The following is a 22,224-nucleotide window of genomic DNA, read 5'->3' as shown; positions in this document are numbered from 1 at the left end:
TCTTGATAACCTGCTATGCACCTGGCCCTGTGCTGAGCACTTGCAATACAGAAGTGAAGGAGATGGACGTGGTCCCTATCCTCACGCAACTGGCACCATGTGCTTCAGACGAGGATTTACCCTGAGGTGTGATGAATGTTATGGAGTGTTAAAGGGAGCCAGAGAACACACAGCAGAGATTCCCCTCACACAGTCTCTGTCAGAGACGGCCTCAGCTCTGACCTGGGGAGTCGGGCGAGGCTACAGGCAGAGGAAAGAGCATGAGTGAAGGCTCAGTGGGAGAGAAAGAGCGCAGTGCATTTGAAAATTGAGAGCCAACCATCATGAAGGGAGGCCGGGGTGGGAATGAGAGTGATGAGGCTGCAGGTGGCGGGGTAGGGGCGGGATACACAGGGCCTTGTAGGTTGGATTGACAAGTCTGGATTTCTGCAATGGACAACTGAAACCCATTGAAGGTGGGTTCATGAGCCAAAGAGAGGCAAGATCTGAGTTTGTTTTTAGAAGAACCTTCTGGTTGCAATGTGGAGAATAGACTGGAGGAGAGAAAGACGGAGGCAATTAAACAGATTTTTAAAATATGTAGGAGGTAGAAATGATAGGATTTGGTGGTTGAACTACTTGGAACAGAGGTGGGAGGAAGAGAATTCCAAGGTCGCTCCTAGAGTTTTAGCTTGGGCAGGTGGCTGGGTGGTGGTGAGGCAGAGAGTGACGGCGGAGCAGCGGGCCGCCTCCTGTTCCTGAGGCACCGAGTGTGAGCACACAGGGCCAGTACACACAGTGCTGAAGGGCCCGGGCCCTGCAGCCAGACTGGCTCTTCCACCTTATTGCTACAGGGGTTACATAAGCTCTCTGTGACTCAGTTTCTTGGAGATGAGAGTAACAATAGCTCTCTCAAGTGCCGTCGCGAGGACTCCACATGTGAAGACTTCCAGTGTGTGTGTAAGACTATAGAAACGCTTACACACTGTAAAGACGACACACTTTTATCATTATTATTATTGTCATTACACACCCAAGAGGTGAAGTCCAGTTGGACGATGCGTCTGTCTACAGTTGGAGATGTGGCTTTCAGTGGCATCAGCACGCAGGTGGCACTGAAGACTCTGGGGGCAAACTGAGAGGGCACAGGGCCAGGAGAGAGCCCTGAGGTGCTCCAGTTCAGAGGGACGGACGGAGCCAGCCAAGGAGACCCCAAACGTGTGGCAAAGACACAGGAGGAATGCAATGGGAGTGCATGGACTCCAAGCCTCACGGAATATCCATCTAACATGCCAGGGTCTCTGGCTGTCCCCCCACTTTCCTTGTGTGGACAAGATTGTCCCAGCTGGGGTGTTTCCAAGGGACATTGGTGAATTCAGAAAAATTAAGTTTTTAACATCTATGCCCAGAAACATATTTTCAGAGTATATTAGAAGAGTACACTATTTTTACAAAGCCTGAAATATATCCTCTTATAAAAACTTGAATCCTTTTGGAATGAGCGCTATCCCTCAACACTCGTCAGTTTCATAAGCTTGGACCTCTCGAGTGTGTCCTTTCTTCCGTCTGCGCTAGCCTACTTTGCACACAAATTTCCTTCCACTGTTTTGTGCCTATTTTAACTCCCCACCTAGATGATTGGCTCCTAAGGAAGTGAAAAATTAGGGGGCCACGTAATTTAATTATTTCTTGAGTTCCTGTTTAAGAGGAGCTGTTGCTAAATGGTAGTTGAGGCAGGTTCTCAAAAAAAGAAACGTAACCGGTAATGGCCACTCCCTTCTACTGATGGCAAAATAGTCCTGCTGATCCAGTGCATTCAACTAATCAATGAGAAATAACTTCTTATAACATAATCAACTGTAATATAATCAGCTTTTAAGAATTCTTCACATTTTCTACAGCATCTTCTAGTTTACAGAATATTTTCATATAACATCATCAGAAATACCTATCTGCAAAGTAGTCATAGATTATTCCAATAATCTTTGAAATTACTATTTCCATTTTACTGATGAGAAAATCTGGACTTAAAGAAATTAGTTAACCTGCCAAGCGTTGTACACGATAAGTGAAGGGCCAAGACTGACAGCTGACAGGAAAGTGGTGAACCCAGTGGGGGGTGGGGGCAGGTGTGCAGTGGGACTGTCCATCCTGGAACCAGGCATTAAAGGGGTGCATTGTCTGTAGAGAATTTAAAAATAATAAAAGCCAACTAAAGGCAGTCTGCTTTTTATCATCACCGTGCGCCCGTGATTCCTAATAATGTCAGTAACAAACTTCTCTTTGCAGGGCTTTTTCTATCCCGTAACAGAAACAGTCAGAGAGCAAGCGAGCCTCATTTCCAGTCCCGCGGAGAGGATTTCTCTCGGGACTTTGCAAAGCAGCTCTTCTTCCAAATGCCTGCCCTTGTGAACACAGACACGTTTTCCTTGGGGATGTTAGAGCCTTACAGAATTATGCCTTCCCGGGAGAAGTAATCACCGCCATATGGCCAAACGTCTGGAAGCGCCTCGGCCTACTTAACAAAATTTCTCAAGAATCTTCTAGATGAGCAGCACCCATTCACTGATTCAGCAAAAGGCGCTGAGCAGCTCCTCTGAGAGCGCTGCCGTGCGGGAGCCGCGGGTGCGGGTGGGGAGCAAGGAGAGGAAGCCAGCGCCCACCAGGCCGCTGGACTGGGAACAGCTTCTCTGGAGGAATTTGTCTTAGTGTCTGAGACCCGGGCCTCCTTGGAGCGTAACTCACTTGCCCTCTGGGCTTTGGCTGGAAATGTCCAGAATTCTCCTGTCCTCACTGAGAGGGGCAGCTGCTTGCTCCAGGATCACAAAGCTAGCTCAGTAGTGGAGAGTTCCAGCTGCTGGCAGCCCAGATCTGAGGGGTTTCCTGGAACCTAGAACTCTCAATGATAAACCGGGACAAATGAGGATGGTTGGTCATTCGTCCTAGTTGCTGAGACTTCCTAATCATTATTTGGTGCTCATTTTACTGTTGGAATCACCGCGGGGCCCAAGCTTGGGGCGTAGACAGCCTGGACGACATCTTCGTTTTGGGTATCTGCGGGAGCCAGCGTGGCGGCAGGCTCACCGTGAACCCAGGGAGAGCTCAGGGCAGGGCTCTCCATGGCAGCAGCACGGACATTTACGCAGGATCATTCCATTCCGGGGGGCTGTCTAGGGTGTTATGCGATGTCTAACAGCAGCCCTGGCTTCTACCCACTAGATGCCAGAAGCACACAACACACATCCCCTACCCCACTGTGACAATAAAAAATGTCTCCAGATAGTTTCACAAGTCCCCTGGGAAGGGGACCAAAATTGTCCCCCGCTGAGAGCTATGGGTCTAGAGAGACGTCTCTTGCCGCCTTGCTAAGAATTTGGGGCTGTTGTGCACAAATCGAGGCTGGTAGAGGGGGCGTCCTGGCTCCAGCCTGGGCACAGCACCCCCTTGCCCACATGAAGTTCTAATGGCTACACTGAAGCAGAGTTAGGCTGGTGGCCGGGATCCCCCGTGACAGCGCACCTGGGCAGGTGCCCTGTAAGCACGCTCTTCCCACAGGGTGTCACAAGGAACACTTCCTATCCTTTGGGGTGCTTCCTGGGGAAATAAAAGGGAGTTGAAAGACGACCACAGGGCTGCTCACAAAGTGCCCTGCACACTGAAGGCTCTGAGCAGTCTTGCAACAAACAAGCCTGTTTAAATTTCACAACCCAGAATCATTCTGAGGTCAACCCATCCACTAAGATTTAAATACAGCCGGCTCAATCTCCCAGCTGGAGGGTTTTTGGAAATTCTGGCGCCCTCCCTGAGATTTCTGAGAATTCCGGAGGGTCTGTGCCCTTGTGGTCACTTCCGGCTCTGAGTCCAGCCCCGCCTACATTGTCCAGCTCGCTCATGTTGCCCCTCTTACCGCTTCCCTCTTGTTTCTGCTCTGTGCTGACCAAGGCACCGATTTCAGTCCCCTTTCCGTGACGTCTCCTTGCCCAGAGCACCCTCCAGGCGGTGGTGTGCTCGGAGGGCTGCACCGAGTGTGGAGTGGTGCCAGGCTTCGCCAGATGGGATTTTAGCCCCTTCCCCTCAAAACTTCCCAGGTGGGAAGCCCCCTCCATGCCTGCCCGACTCCACTCTCCGAATTTTAATGGACAAAACCACCTCACTTCCCTTCCTCACTTGGTCCTAGATCTACTTTTGCACTTTCAAAGCCTTCTTAACAGGTGACCACATAGTTCATCGTCCAAACTATGACACTTCTGAGAGTGAAAGGGGACCTAATGGTAATTTCGCTGGGACAACAGACGTGCACCAAGAAAGTCCCCAGCACAGCAGGGCACGTGGTCACCACCCATCTCTGCTGAAACAAAGCGCCGGTAGCTCCTGGCCTTGCCCTTCATCCGCTCAGGAAAAGCCTTTCACTACAGTGTTTCGTTTCTGCCTCCTCCTCCCCTCACCAGTCCCTGGATGTGGACCAGAGCCCTACAGGGTGCGTTTTCTTATTGTTGCGAGCTGTGCCACCTCCTTAGAAGACAAGCAGCTGCTGCTGTCAGCTTTGGTTCCAAGCGAAAATTTCTTTTTCTCCATTACTCTTTGCTTATTCATCATTTCCCAAATTTATTTGGTCCTTTGGTTTAATCTATCCTTCCTAACACCCATTAACATCTCCCATAACTAGAAAAACACAACGGGGTAGGGGGTGTGTGTTGTGTGCTTCTGGCATCTAGTGGGTAGAAGCCAGAGCTGCTGTTAGACATCCCAGGTCTCACTTTCTCACTTCCTTTAGGTCAAATGTCAGCGAGGCTTTCTCTGAGCATCAGTGCAAAACAACAACCCACTCCCAGCTGGGGTTCCCCACCTTCCATGACTTAATTTTTCTCCATGCCTTATTTCTCCATGCTTTATTTTTCTCCTTGCCGCCATCTGGCAGTCTGTGTATTGGCTTGTCTGTTTGTTTACCGCCTGTCTCTCCCTCCTAGAAGGGAAGCTCCGTGAGGACAAGATTTTGTCTGTTGGGTTCACTGCTGTTATTCCCAGGGTCTAGAATACGGTGATATTTAATAAATGTTTTTAAATGAAGGAAAGAAGTGAACCAACTGCCCAGTTCCAGACATCGTCCACAGTTCCCCCGGGAGCTGTCCCTGGTCAGTGGCGGGACATGGACCCACTTCCGCTAGGTGCTCCTCCCCAGCTCCTTTCCCAGGTGGCCCTCCGTTCTCTCGGTGAGCTCACCAAGCCCCAGCCCTCAGTAAGAAGCACCTCACGCGCACCTGCAGCCCACCCGTCCCCCGACACTTGGTAGACCGTCCAGCAATTCTGCTGGGCAGACACACAAGGCAGTCAGCCATTCAGGTCTCCATGGACGTGAGCGTCACTCACGCGTTAACTTCCACAGGGCGTTCATTCCTGACAGGGCGAGACGGGAAAGACAAAACCGAGCAGCCGGGCCCTGAACGGCACCGTCTCCTCCTCAGCCCTACCCTCAGGAGGGGCAGAGCTACACTGGGCTCCTTTGTTGGCCAGTCTGCCTCAGGAACCCTCTTCGGGGGCTGGGAGTGTCTGGAAGCATGTCCCTTGTCCCTCATATGATACCCCTTTCCACCAGAACTGTACTTTGCTTCCAATAAATTAGAAGAAATACTCAGCCATCTACCTCCAACAGAAATTGTTTTATGCATTTTTGAAAACACACACACACATACATCTAAAGCAAAAGCGGACTGAGGTTCCAGCCGGGGCACAGGTCTGACTGTCCAAGTGGAAGCATCTCATCAGCTTCCCGTCAGTGGAACAGCACAGAGGTGTATTCCACTTGGTCTGGTGATGTTCTCCTGGGGTGATCAAAAGGGAGCACATTGGCATAGATGGCGAAGTCATCCTCTTTCCAGGGGGCCAGGTTGATCACATTGCAATATATGGCATCCGCATGGCAGGACAGCTCCTATAGAGGGAGGACCCTGGTTAGAGGCGGAAGGTTGGGCTCCAGAGACTTCCAAAGACCAAACCAGCTACCGGACATCCCTACAGGACAGCAAGTGGAACTCCGGGCTCTTGCTGAGCAAGCCCTGGGTTCCCTTCGATTTCAGAAACATTTCTTTTAGGGCTGTTCTCTGCCTCATCCCCACCACCCCCCATATTGGGTCTATCTAGGAAACAGCATGAAATCAGGGCAGAGATGACTGGAAGCCCCTTGAGGTGTGATCTGACTATTTTCCTACCGAGGATTTGTGGAGAAGGTTGGTCTGATGCCTCAGTTGTTTCTTAAATAGTCCTAGAAAAATTAATAAACTCAGAGTCAGCCTGGGTTGGGGTAGTAACCATCTTTACTTGGTCAACTCCCGGACTTAGTGTTGAGCTTTGAAATGCAAAATCCACCACGTTCAGCTCATTGGGCTCAGAGATGAGCCAAGCGCCCAGGTAGAGATGGGGGAGTGAGCTCTACTGGTACACGGTGTAATTTTGGTTATTGTTTAGATGAGACTATTTGGCGTCAATATTTCTCTCGTCAATGCATATAAACCACAAGTGTCTATGCAGACTGCTTATATATGGCTTTCAGCATAAAGAATCTGTATCATAAATAAATCTTGTTGCTATGTACATAGTCCTTGGCAACTCTAGAGAACAGACCTTCAGCGTGCCCACTCCTCCCATCCCCCAAGGCTGCCCCATGAGAAAGACACCCCCATCTCTGCCCCCAGTGTCTCCCCTTTCTTCATTCCGAGTTCCAGGACCAGCTCCTTCAACTCACTCTCGTGCCTCCATTTCTTCAGGGTCATGGACAAGAGACCCACTAGGAGCAAGATGAGGGCCATGACGCCAACGGAGACAGAAATGGCTGTGGCTGCTGTGCCTAAACTGAGGGAAGCAAACGAGAGCGATGAGGACGCCGCAGCGGCTCTGGCTAGCTTTAATGACTGTCCACAAATTGCCCTGGGGCCTCCCTCCTCCAGGAGCTCTTCCACCTCTGGGCTTCCACATCCCCAGTAGCCAACCATCTCTTGCCTCCGTTTGAAGCCTCTCTTCTCTTCCCAACCTCCAAGGCCATGGTCCCACTCACACCATCCCCACATCAGGGCCAAGCAGACCCCTTCTCCAACTCTCCCGCTCCATAGCTCCAGCCCCTCTCTCACCCACCCGCTGAATTCTTCAGTTTCAGTCTCTGGCTTCAAGGTGGTGATATTCTCTGCAGAAAGGGAAAGAGAGGAAAGGGAAAGGAGATTTAGGGTAATTCTTACCCACATGCTATAGACTGAATATTTGCACCCTGCCGAAATTCATATGTTAAATTCTGACCCCCAATGTGATGGTATTAGGAGGTGGGGCCTCTGGGAGGTGACCAGGTCATGAGGGTGGAGCCCTCATGAATGGGATTAGTGCCCTTATAAAAGAGACCCCACACGGCTCCCTCGCCCTTCCACCTTGTGAGGACACAGTGAGAAGCCGACAGTCTAAGAACCAGGAAGCGACTCTCACCAGACACTGAATTTGCTAGTGGTAATCTTGAACCTACCAACACCCAGAACTACGAGAAACAAATTTCTGTTGTTTATAAGCCACCCAGTCTGTGGTAATTTGCCATAGCAGCCCAAACGAAGACAACACACACGCAAATGAGCTCTATGAGATCTAAATGGTAACATTAGCCACTGTCTACTGGAGACGCAACATATGCCAGGCACAGTCATTATCTCATTTAATCTTCATAGACAGACAATGAAATAGGAACAATTATTATTCCTGTCTTACGGTAAAGAAACCAGCTCACAGAGATCAGACTTGTTCAAGGTCACAGAGCCAGTAAGCGGCAGAGTTAGGACTGGAAGCCCTGTCTCTCTGACTTTAAACTGTGCGTCTAGGAACCCTACACTTTACCGCCTTTCTGTGATCCCTTACTTGCAAGTTCTACCTTCTTACAAAGGGTAAGGTGACCAGATACGACAGGATATCCAGAACAGAGACAACCAGGACCATGCAGGTGACTGGTACCTGGGGAGGGGCATGTGAGGTGGCTGGCAGGGGTCAGGACGCCAGAAGGTGGGGCTGGCGCTCAGCGGAGATGGCAGGAGCGAGGGCCTGCCATGGTCTGTGAGGGCGTGGGGTGCTGTCATCCCCACTGTGAGAAAGGTCTCCTGCGTCGAGGGATGGACACACCAAGTCCATCCCCCTCCAGTGGCAGTCTGCCCTGGATTCTCAGTTAGAAGGAATCTTAAACCACATGCAGCCTGACCCTCCCGCTGTGCACATGAGGAAATGCAGGGTGAGCCGCTCGCCCAGGGAAGTGCTGGAGGCAGCACTTGGTTCATGTTTTTGACCCCAAACCTACAGCTCTCCACCCCCCGTGCTCAGGCCCCTTCCCGTCCTTCCCATGACCAGGAGCTGTGTGATTCAGCCTTACAGCAGGGAGCCCCTCTCCGGACACATGTCTTGGGGAGACAAGACTGCTCAGACACCTGAATGCAGGACTGCCGCCAAGACAGGGTGGAGGGAGCACGGTGGGTCACCGGGACAGTCCGACACCCACTGATGACAAACAGCATCTGGGTGGAGCCACCAAGAATTACCGCCTCTCAGGGCATGAAGCCCAGAGGGAATCGTGTCAGCAGTCGGACGCCTCGCTTCCTCTCCGTCTTTCTTCCCGTGCCCCTTCCGGGTAAGAAAGCTAAGCTCACAGTTTCTCTCTGACAGCTCCTGCCCACCTTCTGCGCAAAGTGGAGGCAGCAGACTTGGAAGTAGATCTTCCCAGTACCCATGGCACTGACGCCCGAGATGAGGTCTCAAGTCACAGGGCTTGACGTGGGGGGAGTGGGAGCATGAGAAGTCATATGTAAGCCCCGAGCTTGAGAGGCGAGCCGACAGCACCAGCTGGCCGGGGTAGGACACACCTGCTTACAGCAAGGAGGACAGACAGCGTGAGGGTGTCCATCCAGGATCAGAAAGGCAGCAGCACATCGTGGGAAGGCAGAGGAATGTCAGTGGGGGCGAGTGGAACAAGCATGAAGGATGATGCATGAAACAGCCTGAGACTTGGAGTCCAGAGACCTGGAGCTCAGGCACTTCCGACCTGTGTGATCTTAGGGCAGTCACTTAACCTCTCTGGGCCTCATTTTCTTCATCTGTGAGATGGACATAGTATGAATACCTACCTGGCAGGGTTGTTTAAGAACTAAACGGTCAGACCATCATTTAGCAGTAAGTAATAGCCACTTTGCCTAGGGCTGCTTTTCCACTGGTCTTACCCAAGAAGAGCAATGGTGTGGAGCTGTTCAGGAAGGCACTGCTGGCTCTGGAGTGCTGGAACCCACAGGTGGTCCGATTCATTGTTCCAAGGAGTCACCCAGAGGTTCTCGTCCCAGGTCCTGAGGTTCTGGGACAGGTGCTCCCCTCTAGCTGGCAGCAGTGTTTCTCAGAGTATGTAGCGGCAGCTGGCAGGTGCAGGGCCCCAGGGAGCTGGCAGCTCTCTTCCCCTTGATCTCTTTCATTCCTCCACGGGAACCTGTTGGATGGGGAGAATGTTCCAATTTCACCACCAGAGGGGAGGGCCTCAAAAGGCATTGAGATAGCCTTTCTCTCTTAAGGAAGGCATCTTCAGACAGGCCTTCCCCAAGTACGTGGTCCAAAGTTGGCTCCCCAGCCTCTCTCTGCCACGTCACCCTCTGATCTATTAGCAGATGGATTTACTTCGATCATTTACTTCCTTGCTTGATTATTGTCAGTCTCTCATCAAGAATGTAAACTCCACAAGAACAGAAGCCTTATCTGTTTTGGTCACCACTGTATTCCTAGTGCCTGAAAAAGTGCCTCACATTACAAATATATTCAATACAGATTTATTGAATGAATGAATGAATGAATGAATGCCAAAGACTCCTTCACAGCACCCTGACCAGGGTCACCCAACCTCGGCTGGAACTGCGGCGAGCCTCCAGCACAGACTCCGGAACCCCTCAGTTGATGGCAATCTTTGGCCTCTGAAGGAGAAGCTGACGTGAAACAGCCCGAAGCCACTCTGAACCAAGCCAATGGCAGGATGAAGTTGGTGGTGACTGAACTGGGAAATGCCAGTTTGGGAAGTAGAAGAGCTGTGCCACCAAACACCACGGGTGACGTCCTGATGTCCTGGAGGAGGATGGCCTGCCTGGCCACGTGGGTGGCCCGAGAAGATGGCAGGGAAGACACGGGGCCACAAGCCGCCCTTGCAGGCTCTAATATCTTGCCTCGGCCTCCAGCCTCTGCTTCCGGTATGACGCGAGGAGAGAGGTGTATTTAAGACCAAATGAAAGAGGATCTGTCCCCATCTGTCCTCCACCCACCACCACGTCCCCTCAAACACGTCTGCAGAAACAGTCGGGAAATCCCCTAACGAGCCGAGAGTTGGAACCAAGTGCCCAGGCCACACAGGGGAGTCACTTAACCCCCCTGGACTCAGTTTCCCTGTTTGTGAAATGGGGCAAGAGTAAGAAAGAAAATAACGCACGGCTACAGAAAAGACTGCTTCTTTTCACAAACGCATCTCATTGTCCCCTTCTAGTGTCCCCTTACACAGGTCCTCGTATACAAAGTACATTTCTTCTAATAATCATACTATTGCTTAAGAAATACTAAGAAGTCTTTTGAGAGGTCAGCCTTTCTAACTGTTAGAATTGTTTTTATTTTTGATTTTGGAAGGAGGAGGGGACATCATAATCTTTTCAGTCTGGGGCTTCTAAAAGTTTTTGTTTTATTAGATAGCGTTCACACAGTTTAGAATTTAAAAGGTACAAGAGGACAGCCCTTGAAAAGCTGCTCTTCCACCCTTGGCCCCAGCCGGCTAGCTCCCCTCCCTGGAGGCAACAAGCATTCCCAGTTTTGTTTGGTTTTTTAAGATTTTATTTTTCCTTTTTCTCCCCAAAGCCCCCCGGTACATAGTTGTATATATATTTTTTTAGTTGTGGGTCTTTCTAGTTGTGACATGTGGGATGCTGCCTTAGCGTCACTTGATGAGCGGTGCCATGTCTGTGCCCAGGATTTGAACCGGCGAAACCCTGGGCCGCCGTATCAGAGCAAGTGAACTTAACCACTTGGCCACGGGGCCGGCCCCCAGCATTCCAAGTTTATTGGACGCCTTATGTGTACAGGAGCAAACATACAGACACACACACACATAGACACATACTTACACAATACAGCTTTCTGTCCTACAGATGATAGCATACTATATACATTGTTCTGCCTCGTGCTTTTTCACTTAATATATCTTGGAGCTGATTTATTATCAATATGGACACAACTTTCTCATTCTTTTTCAGCTGCCAAGTGTTCTGTTCCATCATGGACGCCCACAGTTGACTGAACGCGTCTCCTAGTAGTGCACATTTAGATCGTTTCCAATTTTTGCTCTTCGAATGATGGCCCAGTTATTAAACGTGTTCAAACGTCGTTTGGCACACGTGTGAAGATATGTTTAGAATTAGGGGAATGGTTACCAAAGTAGGGTTACAATCCAAATGTTAAGAAGTCAATGTTACTTTGAAAAAATCCAAAATTGTAGTGTCACTCAATGTACCCATATTACTACCCAGATTTCACTCTAAATGGCCTTTGGCTGTTTCCAAAAATCAAAATGCTCCTCAAAGAACAAGGACCTAAGACCACGAGGGCCTTCAGCAGAACTGCCAGCGCTGCGGGAGGCTGTCCATGCCGCCGCGCCAGCAGCGCCACTGGAGTAAGGGGAGCGCTTCCCCGGGTGACTAGGACAAAGGGGACAACCCTCAGCGACACAGATATTTCCACGTATTTCAAACAAGATTTACTGAGTCCCACCCACAGTCTGCTTACAACCGAGGCTACAAGGATGAACAGGGAACGGCTTTGCCATCAAGACACTGACGGTCCAAGGCAGCGGGTAGCTCTCAAAGTGTGGTCTGGGGGCCACGTGGGGGTTCCAACCATCCTTTCAGCGGGCTGCTGAGGGCAAACTTATTTTCATAATAGCACTAAGATGCTGGCTGCCTTTTCCACTCTCAGTTTCTCTCAAGTGTGGAGTGGAGCTTTCCAAAGGCTACGTGACACGTGACACGACAGCAGACTGAGTGCAGAAGTGGACCCGCGACTCCAGCTGTCTTTTACGGAGCCAGACGTTAATAACAAGATTGGCAGAAATGTAAAACAACCCTCTTTTCTCACTAAATTTTTCATGTTTGCAAAAATATGGTTATTTTTCATAAAACTGTGTTATTATTTATGTAATGGTTTTAGTACCACTTTTTAATTAATTAAATAAATATTTTAAAATTTTCTTAGTTTTAATTCCAAATATGGTAAACATAAATAGGTAGAACCTACACAAACAATAGCTCTTTGGGTTCCTTAATAGCTTTTAAGAGTAGAGAGGAGCGCTGAGACCAAAAGTTTGAGAAGCACTGCTCTGAGGACTCGTGGTGTTTCTCGAGCAGAGGGTGGGAGAGCGGCATTTCACCAACGGGTGGGACATCGAGGGTGCAAGAGAAAAGATGCAGGAGAAGAAACGGGTGTTCTCAACAGCAGTATGTGTCAAGGAGGACAGACATTCTCTTGGAAGAGGAAACTCCCTGGGGCCTCCTGGCCGGCAACGTGGCAGCTGTGTAGACAGCTGTGCCAGAGCAGACAGAGCCAGGTGCCGGGGGCAGGTCCTCAGGTCAGGGAGCCTGGAGGAGGCGGAAGCCACGTCAGACCAAGAGGCACAGCCTTGCCCAAAACACTTCCTCACTGGCTGCTGGTGCCCGCAGTTCCAGTGAAGTGTTCCCCTCCCTGAGTCAAAGGCAAATTCAGAACAAAACCATGTCAAGCATTGTTCAAGCTCACGCAAATGTGTAAGTAACCATCCAGTTATTGAGCTGGACTGGGGGGCTGCTGTTTCATAAAATGAGAGCGTGCAGCTGTGGCAGGAGTGGGGTCGTCTGGTGGGCGATGGGTGTGGAGAATAAAGGAGACCAGAAAGTATTCAACAGCTAGACCATCAGACCCGGGACAGTGACGCCACCAGAGAGGAGTTCAATCTGGCTGACTCTGGGCAGCTAAAACCAAGGAAAAAAGTCCAATCCAGCCAATTTTTTGTAACATATGTTATGTACCCAGGAGTATAAGACAGGTTGCAGGGGTGGAGAGCAACTGGACATGGGACCTGGGCTCAGAGAGTGCTATCCCACCTCACCCTCCCACCCCAGTCTAGGAGGGACATATCCACTGAGCCCATAGCCCTAACAGAAAGCAGGTGTGTGGTCAGTGCTAAAATGGCTATTGGATCAGAGAGGAAGGATAAGTCATTTCTAACTTGGGTAATGAGGGAAGGCTGCATGGAGGAGGTGGCATTCGTGCTGGTCCTAGACGATGGGAAGGATTCCTATAGGCAGTGCTGAGACTATGGACATTCCAGGGTGCTCTGAGCAAAGGCAGGGTAGTCAACGCGCAGTCATTTTTCCCTCCACAAACGTTTGAAAAGAGAAGGTGCACACGTCACCTGAGGATGAAGGAAAGCTGTCACCTAGGATGGTGGAAGAAAGGAGCAACAGGACCTGGGAAGACAGGATGCACGAAACACAGCTCACACACTAGACTTCAGGAGCCCTGCGTGGAGCGAGATCATTCTGATCTACTTATCTTCCCAGTGTGTAGGCCAGTGCCTAGAACAGGGCAGGCCCACAGTAGATGCTTGATGGATGGACGGAAGACGGGACACACTCCCGTTCTCCAGGCTGGCCACACTACAGAGCGCTGCTGTAGTCAAGCAGGGCCACCAGGAACACAGCAGGCGAAGATGGTTAAGTTAGCTTCCTCTGAAGTAAAGATTCTCACCTTTTCTGGGACTTTAACTGTTTTTCTGGTTGTTTTTGCAAAATTTCATTTCTCAAAATAGAAACCCTGTGTCCTCTTGAGGTTTACAACAGAGCCATTTATTGGTTGGGGGTTGCTTTAAAGATCACTTTCAGGTTTCCAGTTTGCTCAGTGGCTTATTTGCAAGCCTCAAACAGTTGCCTTGAGATTCGGCTTCCCAAGAAAATCAGAACGTCATCCTCTTGGGCTCCCGCAGAGGATGTGAAACGAGCAGCTGTCCACAGGCAACTGAACGGGAACTGATCCCAAATTCATCAAAATGACTGCCCTTTACTGGCCCGGCAGAGAGAATTCATTCGATTGGAAATCATAATAGAATTTCTTAAGAAAGCACATTTTATCAAGTGCCAAATGGAAACCTCAGGCACATCTCCTGATTTCCTTCACTGCTCAGAACCAGGGCCATCCCTGCGGCCTCCAGGCAGCAGTGTGAAGGATTGGGCACACTTACCCCATCTGTGGATGAGGTGACTGAGGAGGCCTAGGGAGTGAGGAACGAACTACCCAAGGTCACAGCACACAGCGCGACCAGCATCCAAACACGGCCTCAGGATCCCTCAGCCCTTCTTCCATGTCCTGCACAGCTTGTTTCTGTGTCTGTGGGAACGCTTCATTAACTGGAACGGCCACATAAACGTTTAGAGTAGCCAAGGATGGTTGTTCAAGTAGTTTACTGTTCAAAGGCGTGACATCTAAGGGGACTATCCACATCCGAGACATTGTTATTATTTTAAATTTTTTTCACATTTTTATTTAACTACTGATTCCAAAGCAGGTCATTTATCTTCTTATTACAATAATTTTCTGGCAGATAACCGTAAAATGTCTTATCTAACAAGAATCCCCTTATTGTGATAATTTTCTGACAGATGGAAATAAACGTTTTGCTAACAGTGTTGACACTTGCTTCTTCATAAGTTGAAGTAGAAGGAGACCTCGCTGATTTAAAACATCTACAATGACTAACACTTCCAAACAAAAAGCTGCTCTTCCAACTGTTGTTTTGATTTTTATCTAAATTTTAAAAAAATCCTCTATTAGTATTTATTTGTGTATTAGCTAAATTTGAAATTTTGCATTATAATTCATATTGTCTGCCTGAACAGTAGCTCAGAGTTTCTCATTTTAATCTAACAAGTTTTCACTATGACATAACTCACTTTTGTAGTAATTAATGTTCATTTACCATTACGTATCCACAAAGTAATTATTTTACATTCATAAATTAGAGACTTGTATATAGTGAAGTGCTAATTAAAGCCTAGCTATTGTTCATGGGTTGTTAAAGGAAATTTCTTCAGGACAAAAATTAACCATAGTTAAATTTCATAGCTCGCTACACATTATTTTTTAAAGTTACAAATTCTAAAATAAAACACTAAGCTTATATATTATTTCTCCCAAGATATTAAGAAGAAAAAAAGATATCAAAACAAAAACAGAAAATGAAAAGCTGCTTATAGAAGAAATGAAATAAAACTATTTCGTATTGTTGAATAAATTTGGAGAGGAAAAGAAATGGTAAAAAATAAAAATAAAAGAGTTCAGAGCCATTGGTTTCAGTCCACGTGTCACAGAAATGTGAGCAGGATGTGACCTGACCTCTTAGTTACGTTGCCGACCATAACTGAGGGATTTCAAGAAAAATTTAAAAACATGCAAACAGTCCCAATACATGGCCACATGATTTGAAAACGAAGCAAAGGCGCACTCTTGTTGAAAATTATCCACCACGAGTAAGAAAGTTTTACTTTTCAAAAGATATTGTAGGTTGGAAGTTTTGGGAAATATAACAGACACAATTTTTTCCAAAAGGTGAGGAGAAAAATCACTAGATTCTGGTTACTTTATAGACTTCAAAGGATTCTGTATTTTGCCAGCTCTTTGAGAATGAAAAATCAACTAGGGAAGAAGGAGAGGTGCAAAGATTGGGGGCATTTAGCACTTTTTTCGTAAACAGGAAGAATCTGAAATGAACATCAATAGTAGGACTATGTATTCAAACTTCAAATTTAATTTGAAAAATATGGAATTATTAATGCTGCAAAAACAGATTCCATATGATGAGAGAAATATTGGCATGCTCCTGTGGAGCACAAAATAAACACAATTCTGTATTTAGCAAGACATTATGTAGCATTCAGAGGAGCATCTGAGAAAATCTATGAGCATTTTAACAAGAATTTTCTTCCTGTGCAGAAATCATAAAAGATTAATAATAGCATTATAGTGGAACATTTATCCAGGATACAAATGCCAAATAACCTTACACATTATTTAGCAGACAGAAAACAAAAATCAAATAATTCAAATGTAGCAGATTTGTTGGGCTGAGATCATTTTGAATATTGTAAGAAATGCTAGATATTGCACAGTGCAATGACAGACACATCTCCTGATGTAGGCCACATGGAATAGTTATTTTCAGATTTGTAAATTTTCAAAATGCAAATATATTTGTAAGAAAACATTTAAAAAATTTTGTCCATGGTAAATGATATAGCTTGAGAAGGATTATGTGGATTTTCAGTAGACCACCAACAAAAACAACTGACTCTGGCCCATAATAATTTGAGGGGGCAGGGATAGTACAATGATGAAAAAGATTTATGACAAACTCAATGGATTTCAACATAAGATTCCCCAAAAGATTCTAAGGCTGCCCATTCTTTAAACCCAGTAATGACTAAGGCAGCAAAAAGTTCTTCTGACATCACGGAATTCCGTTACATCATCCAAGAACTGTTTGACCTCAGTGAAACATTGGAGAGTATCGAAAACAGAGGAATCAAATGTAAACTTCAGACTACAGTCAAACATGTAATGGAAAAGTCAATTTGAAACCATTGTGACCGAAAAAACTCAGTTAGAGGCAGGATGGAACATTATTTTAGAAATCATGGATACTGGTAAAGACAGAGATTCTAGAACACAAGGCAAACCCATACACTTGAAAAGATATTTTAAGTATATTTGCTCAGCACTAATTTGGCACAAAATTTATGATAACATATGCCAAATTTATGGCAACACAAATATCAAAAATCAAAAGTTAATGTAGATAATGTCTTTGAAAACATCACTGAGATTAAGAACTCTAGGAAAAACACGAAGTTTTACCCAGTTCATAAAACAAAGTCTCTGGCACCCTTCCTCCCTCCTATGCTTCCATCAGGACTAAACTGAGATGTCCCCTCCTCCAGGGAGTCTCCCTTCTCCAGTCCTCACCCCTCAAGATCCTAGGCTGGGTGACCCTCCCACAATGCACTGTCACCAAAGCGCTTGTCACACGAGTATAATCCTCTGTTACCTCGTCTGTCACCCACTAGACTGCCACCCCTGCAGAAGAGCCAGGTCTCACCAATCGTTGCACGGTGCTACAAACCCAGTTCTGCCACCAAACCGACACCCAAGAAATGTTTGGACAAAGACAGATGTAAATAGCCAGACGCATACATCTATTAAATATGGTCCATCTCACTAATAACTGAAGAAGTTAAATTAAAACAATAATTTGGGGGGCCAGCCCTATGGCCAAGTGGTTAAGTTCGCACACTCTGCTTCAGTGGCCCAGGGCTTCACCGGTTCAGATCCTGGGTGTGGACATGGCACCGCTCGTCAGGCCACGCCAAGGTGGCATCCCACATGCCACAACTAGAAGGACCCACAACTAAAATGTACAACTATGTACTGGGGGGGTTGGAGAGAAGAAGGAAAAATAAAAAATAATTTTTAAAAAAAGAATGAAAACGCTCAGCCCTGGCAAGTGTTCTGGGGACAGACACTGGCAGGAAGGCAAATTGTTACAATCTTTGTAAAGGACAATTGGTGGTGAGTGTCAGAAAGCCCTGCAAATGTTCACACTTCCTTGACCCGGCAACTGCACTGAGAGGAATCTATCCTGACGAAACAGCCAAGGACATGTGTGCAGGGCTTCCCTAAGACAGGTGACTGCTGAGTCATTACGACAGCAGCAGTGGAGAAACACCCTTAATACCCAGGAACGGGGGACTGCGGAGTCAGTTGTGGGACCTCCATAAGGTGGGATATGATTTAACCATTAAAGTGATCTGTGGAAACAAACTTGTTGACAGGGAAAGAAGTTCACACTGTATTGCCAAGTCAATAAAAGGCAGATAACACAAGAGAATGTCAAATATGCTCCATTAAAATGAATCCTCTGGGCGAGTGCGTCTGGCTGCTGTGTGTGCCTTCTCCCACTTGGCAACACATTATGGCCTTCTTTCCACGTCCACATCACGCAGACAGGTAGAAACCAAAAACCATCTCTGGGTGGTGAGATTCCTGGTGATGTTCCTACTCTTCTCTCTGACTTTGTGTCTCTGCAGTGAGCTTGTATTGTGTTAAAAGAGAGAAAGAGGAGAGGAGAGGAAAGACAAGAGGAGAGAGCAGGGTGGAGAGAGAGCTGGCCCCGGGCGGGCGGCAGGCCCTCATGAGGTAGATGATGACAGGTTCTTCAAGAAAGGAGACATTTGGAATTAGGAGATGTGAGGGAGGAGATAGAGTTGAGAACTCAGGAGCTCCAGTTTGGAGATGAGAGAAGCTTTGGAAAGTGAAGACGGTTTTTAAAAAGAAGAGTTCAGAGGGAACGGAATTGCCAAAAGGCAGTCTGAGCATCATTGAAGCTGCCTACGAACCAGCGCCTGGAGGAAAAAAACCTCACGGCAGTCAACTTCTTACAACCCCTGGGTTTCCCGTCTCTGCACAGAACGTCTCCTTTCTTCATCTAACAGAGCTGGTAATTTATCCTGCCGCTCGCACCTCTTTCGAGTAACTCCTGCTGCTTTCAATGTAGGTCAGCGAAGCAGCTTTGCAAAGAACCTGTTTTCTTGCCATAAATCTGTTTTGATGTATGATGAGCAAGGGTTAGCCTCTGTCCACTTTCCTGGGATTCTATTTTAAAACACTTTCCAGTAAATGTCACCTTAATCGAGTGCACGTGGCACCTGAGACTCACTGGAGTCACGTTATATTTAGCTCATTTTGAAATGCAAAGCCACGTGCAGCGTAGATGTTCAATAAATACACACCGTAAAGCAAGAGGGACGGCTGTGAAAGAGAGCGGCCAGTGAGAGCACAGCTGGTGGCTCGGGAAGAATCTGCTGCCGGAAGCAACGACTTGAGTGGGGGGTGTCATTCCTGGTCCCAGACCCTCCTGGCCCCCAGCCTCCAATCTGACCTGTCTCTCTATCACCTGTCAGACATTCCAGCCAGTTTTCCTCGGTCTGTTTCTATCTGTGCCACTCGTAGGCAGGGCTTGCTGGATCACGTTTTCAGCATCTGACCATGCATGCGCCTGCAGCTGCGGAAAGCAGGGCCCTCGCAGGAGCTGTGCCCTCCTCACCCCTCCTCCACCCGTGCCCCACCCAGCACACCCACAGCGCTGCCAAGCTCCTCCGCCAGGATTTCACGCCTCCTGTCCAAACAGGGATGGCGCTTTGCCCTCAACAAGGGCGCCTGCCTTTCTCTCTCAGCCTTGATGAGATTAAGGTCATGTCTGCCTTGGTTTTTGCAGATGTAGCCCCTTTTCTGAAGGTGGTGGTCTTCTAGGGGAGTATAAATAACAAGCTTTAGCAAAATAGGAAAAACATCTTTGTCTTGTTCCTTCCATCAAAGCTGCTGCTTGCAAGGTTAGGTTACCCTGCAATGGCTTTTTCTTATAGATTTTTACAGAAAAAATTAACTTGAAGGCAACATATATGCCTGACAATCTCAGTGGTTGACAGGCAGAAAGATCTTTAAAAGAATTTGTTTGTTGTTTTTTTCCAGAAGTAACTTAACAGGGCCTCTATTCATATAAAATGTTTCCCTCCTTTTATTTATGGCTGCACCGGGGCGACGAGAGTCCTGACTGGCTGGCAGTCACAGGGGGAACCAAGAAACAGAAGCACCCATTGCTAATAAGCACACTTAGCAAAGAAAGAGCTTCTCAAACCCTTACCAACAGTTCTTTCTGATCCTTTTCCCCAACACACCTTCAACCCCAGAACCAAGTTTCAAAGGGATTTTGGTAAAGGATGTATTCCCTAATCCTTTTTTTTTTTTTTTTTTAACATCCAGGCCTCAAAGACTAGTAGAGAATTAATTGATGGCTCTGCCAAGCTGGACAGATGACAATCACTGCTCATGGAGAAATCCTCTGAGGACTAACCGCTGCAGGACGCTTCCGCCCACCCTCCGAGGTGGGGAGCCCGTGGGGAAAATTAATCCTCGCCGCCTTGCCCGTTGCACTGGGGCGCTGAGTGAACAGGCCGGGGGGCCAGGCCCGGGCCACGTGGAGGGGCCCGCCAGCCACTCGCTCTTCACTCTCAGCGCTGACAAGAGGGCCATCAGAGCCCGGGGTACAGCACCCCTCGGGCTGACGCCTCTCTGATAAACGGCTTTACAGGGAGGGTTCATAAGCAGGTTAGGAAGAAACCTGGCCTTCCTCTCTGATCTGCTAGACAGATAATGGGGATTTCTAGTCATTAGAGCAATGATGCCGGATAGGAATTCCCACGTGGCCGCCCTAGGAAACCCCTCTGGAAAACTCCACTGCGGGGCTCATCACAAGCCCCCTAATCCTGGAAAATGAACTTGAGGTTTCCTGCCCGCCCCCCACCCCGTCCCCACACACGCAACATGGACTCCCTTGGCTAGAATTTCGTTTTCAGCACATTCAACAGAAATTTGGACATAAGGAAATGTTCTCAGAGCGTTAAAAAAATTTTCTTATTTAGAAAAAAAAATCTTCTAATTCCAGGTGTAACCTCTTAGGGATTAGTCAATGAGGGCAGCCTAATCTGGTTTCCCAGCCAGCGGGCTTGGGATCACAGGCTGGCAAGGTGCTTGTTTAACAGGAGCCAAAGCTACCATCCTAGGCCACTTGCTAAGTTAGGGACCACACCAGGCCTAGGACCCACCCAGGGTTCTGAGAGCCAGTCCTGAGCTCGTTCCTCACACAGTCCAGAAACCTGTGTTGAAGAAGAAATTATCCAGGGTCTCCTTCATGAGCCCCTTCCATGTGCAGGCATAATAAGATCCACAGAAAAGTGGGGGAACCCTTGGTGACTCATTTCAAAGGATGCAGGAGTGAAGCCACGTGCTGCCGGTGGGGGGAACCTCACCCATCCAGCCAGGCACACCAGGTTTCAAGGACTGACCCCACGTCTCTCACAAGGCGGGTGAGCTGGGGCAAGTTATCAGAGCTCTCTGAGCCTCAGTTTCCTTATCTGAGAAAGTAAATAATGCCTACCTCACAGAGCTGTCATGAAAACAAATTTAAAGGAGATAACATTTATGAAGCTGGTAGCCCTGGTGCCCCTCCTGCTTGCTGCCTCCTGAATCCTTTATCCCAGAACCAAGGGTGTGATTTTAGATTACACGGCATGAGCAACACGTTTGCTAAGGTGTAATCAGCGATTTAACAAACATAAATGTGCCAGAGATCCCGCTCAGGCCAATGAAAGACTGAGGGCTTCAGCCTCCCGGGAGAAGGGCACCTCTAGTCTGAACTGAGAGCTGAGGGGGGAGAGCCGGCGGAGGAGAGAGGCCAGGCGGCACAGACCAGAGATGTCCCACGGAAACAGTGTGAGCGACAGATAGAATTTAAGATGTTCCAGTAGCCACGTTCAAGAAAGTAAAAGAAAATAGGTGATGTTAATCTTCATGTTTTATTTAGTCCAGTATATCCAAAATATAATTATTTCAACTTGTACTGTTATAAAAATTATTAATGGGGTATTTTATGTCCTTTTTTCTTACAGAGTCTTTGAAATCAGTATGCGTTTACACCTACAGCACAGTTCAGTTCAGACCAGCAGCATTTCAAGGGTTCACCATATGGATCAGGCAGGTGTAGACAAATCCCCATGCACCAACCTCGGTGCTAAGTGTTGGGAGGCCGAAAGCTTTCCACTAGAGCAGGAGTCCTGCCCTCAGGGGGCTCACTGTCTAGTTTGAGATGTAGGGCAGATGGGGGAAATTTTACCAAACAATATACATTTGCCTGTAGGTTCCCAAAGTGCTTATCCTAAGGCGCTCAACCTGCAGTTCAGTCTTTTTCCTCCAAGCCTTAGACAGACCCCAATCCCAGGGACACTATCCCTTCCCATAAACAGCGGTCAGATCACACATCTGATTTGGGGTTTGGGATGCGCAGCGCCCTAGGGAGCAGTTTAAGGGAAGCGGGTGCCTGGCTTTCCAATCTCTGGAGGCCACATAGTGCCCACTTCCTACTGGCCGAGCCCAGATCCCAGACAAGTAGGAAAGAAACTGAAAGCAAACGCTTGGCCCTTCTCGGAACGCCTTACCTGTGTCCCCGGCGAGCAGCCGGCGCGGCAGCCGCCGTCCATGCAGACGAGGCCGCTCTCAGCCGCGCTGCTCGCCGCCCCACCCCGTGGTCCC

At 48.1% G+C, this 22,224-nt stretch overlaps 1 protein-coding gene across 1 annotated transcript; it reads right to left on the bottom strand.

Annotated features, from left to right (window-relative positions):
* Positions 1 to 5,617: 5,617 nt before the first annotated feature.
* LOC111773429 (uncharacterized) lies at positions 5,618 to 22,222 on the bottom strand. Its single transcript, XM_023640431.2, has 6 exons — positions 22,131 to 22,222; positions 9,207 to 9,463; positions 7,105 to 7,153; positions 6,719 to 6,825; positions 6,186 to 6,238; positions 5,618 to 5,908 (listed from the first exon to the last, which is right to left on the bottom strand). Exons 2-6 carry the CDS (start codon positions 9,286 to 9,288, stop codon positions 5,750 to 5,752), a joined length of 450 nt encoding a protein of 149 aa, XP_023496199.1. The 5' UTR covers positions 9,289 to 9,463; positions 22,131 to 22,222; the 3' UTR covers positions 5,618 to 5,749.
* Positions 22,223 to 22,224: the final 2 nt, after the last annotated feature.

The sequence above is a fragment of the Equus caballus genome, chromosome 5 (assembly GCF_041296265.1).
Source record: "Equus caballus isolate H_3958 breed thoroughbred chromosome 5, TB-T2T, whole genome shotgun sequence".
Taxonomy (NCBI): domain Eukaryota; kingdom Metazoa; phylum Chordata; class Mammalia; order Perissodactyla; family Equidae; genus Equus; species Equus caballus.
Note: the sequence above shows the minus strand (reverse complement) of the source record. Positions and strands in the feature narration are given on the sequence as shown.

Coding starts and splice junctions, on each gene's coding strand:
- LOC111773429 (XM_023640431.2), bottom strand. CDS start 9,288: ATGAATCGGACCACCTGTGGGTTCCAGCACTCCAGAGCCAGCAGTGCC. Junction 7,154..9,206: donor CACACCATTGCTCTTCTTGG/GTAAGACCAGTG, acceptor CCCTTTCTGCAG/AGAATATCACCACCTTGAAG. Junction 6,239..6,718: donor GAAGAAATGGAGGCACGAGA/GTGAGTTGAAGG, acceptor TAATTTTTCTAG/GACTATTTAAGAAACAACTG.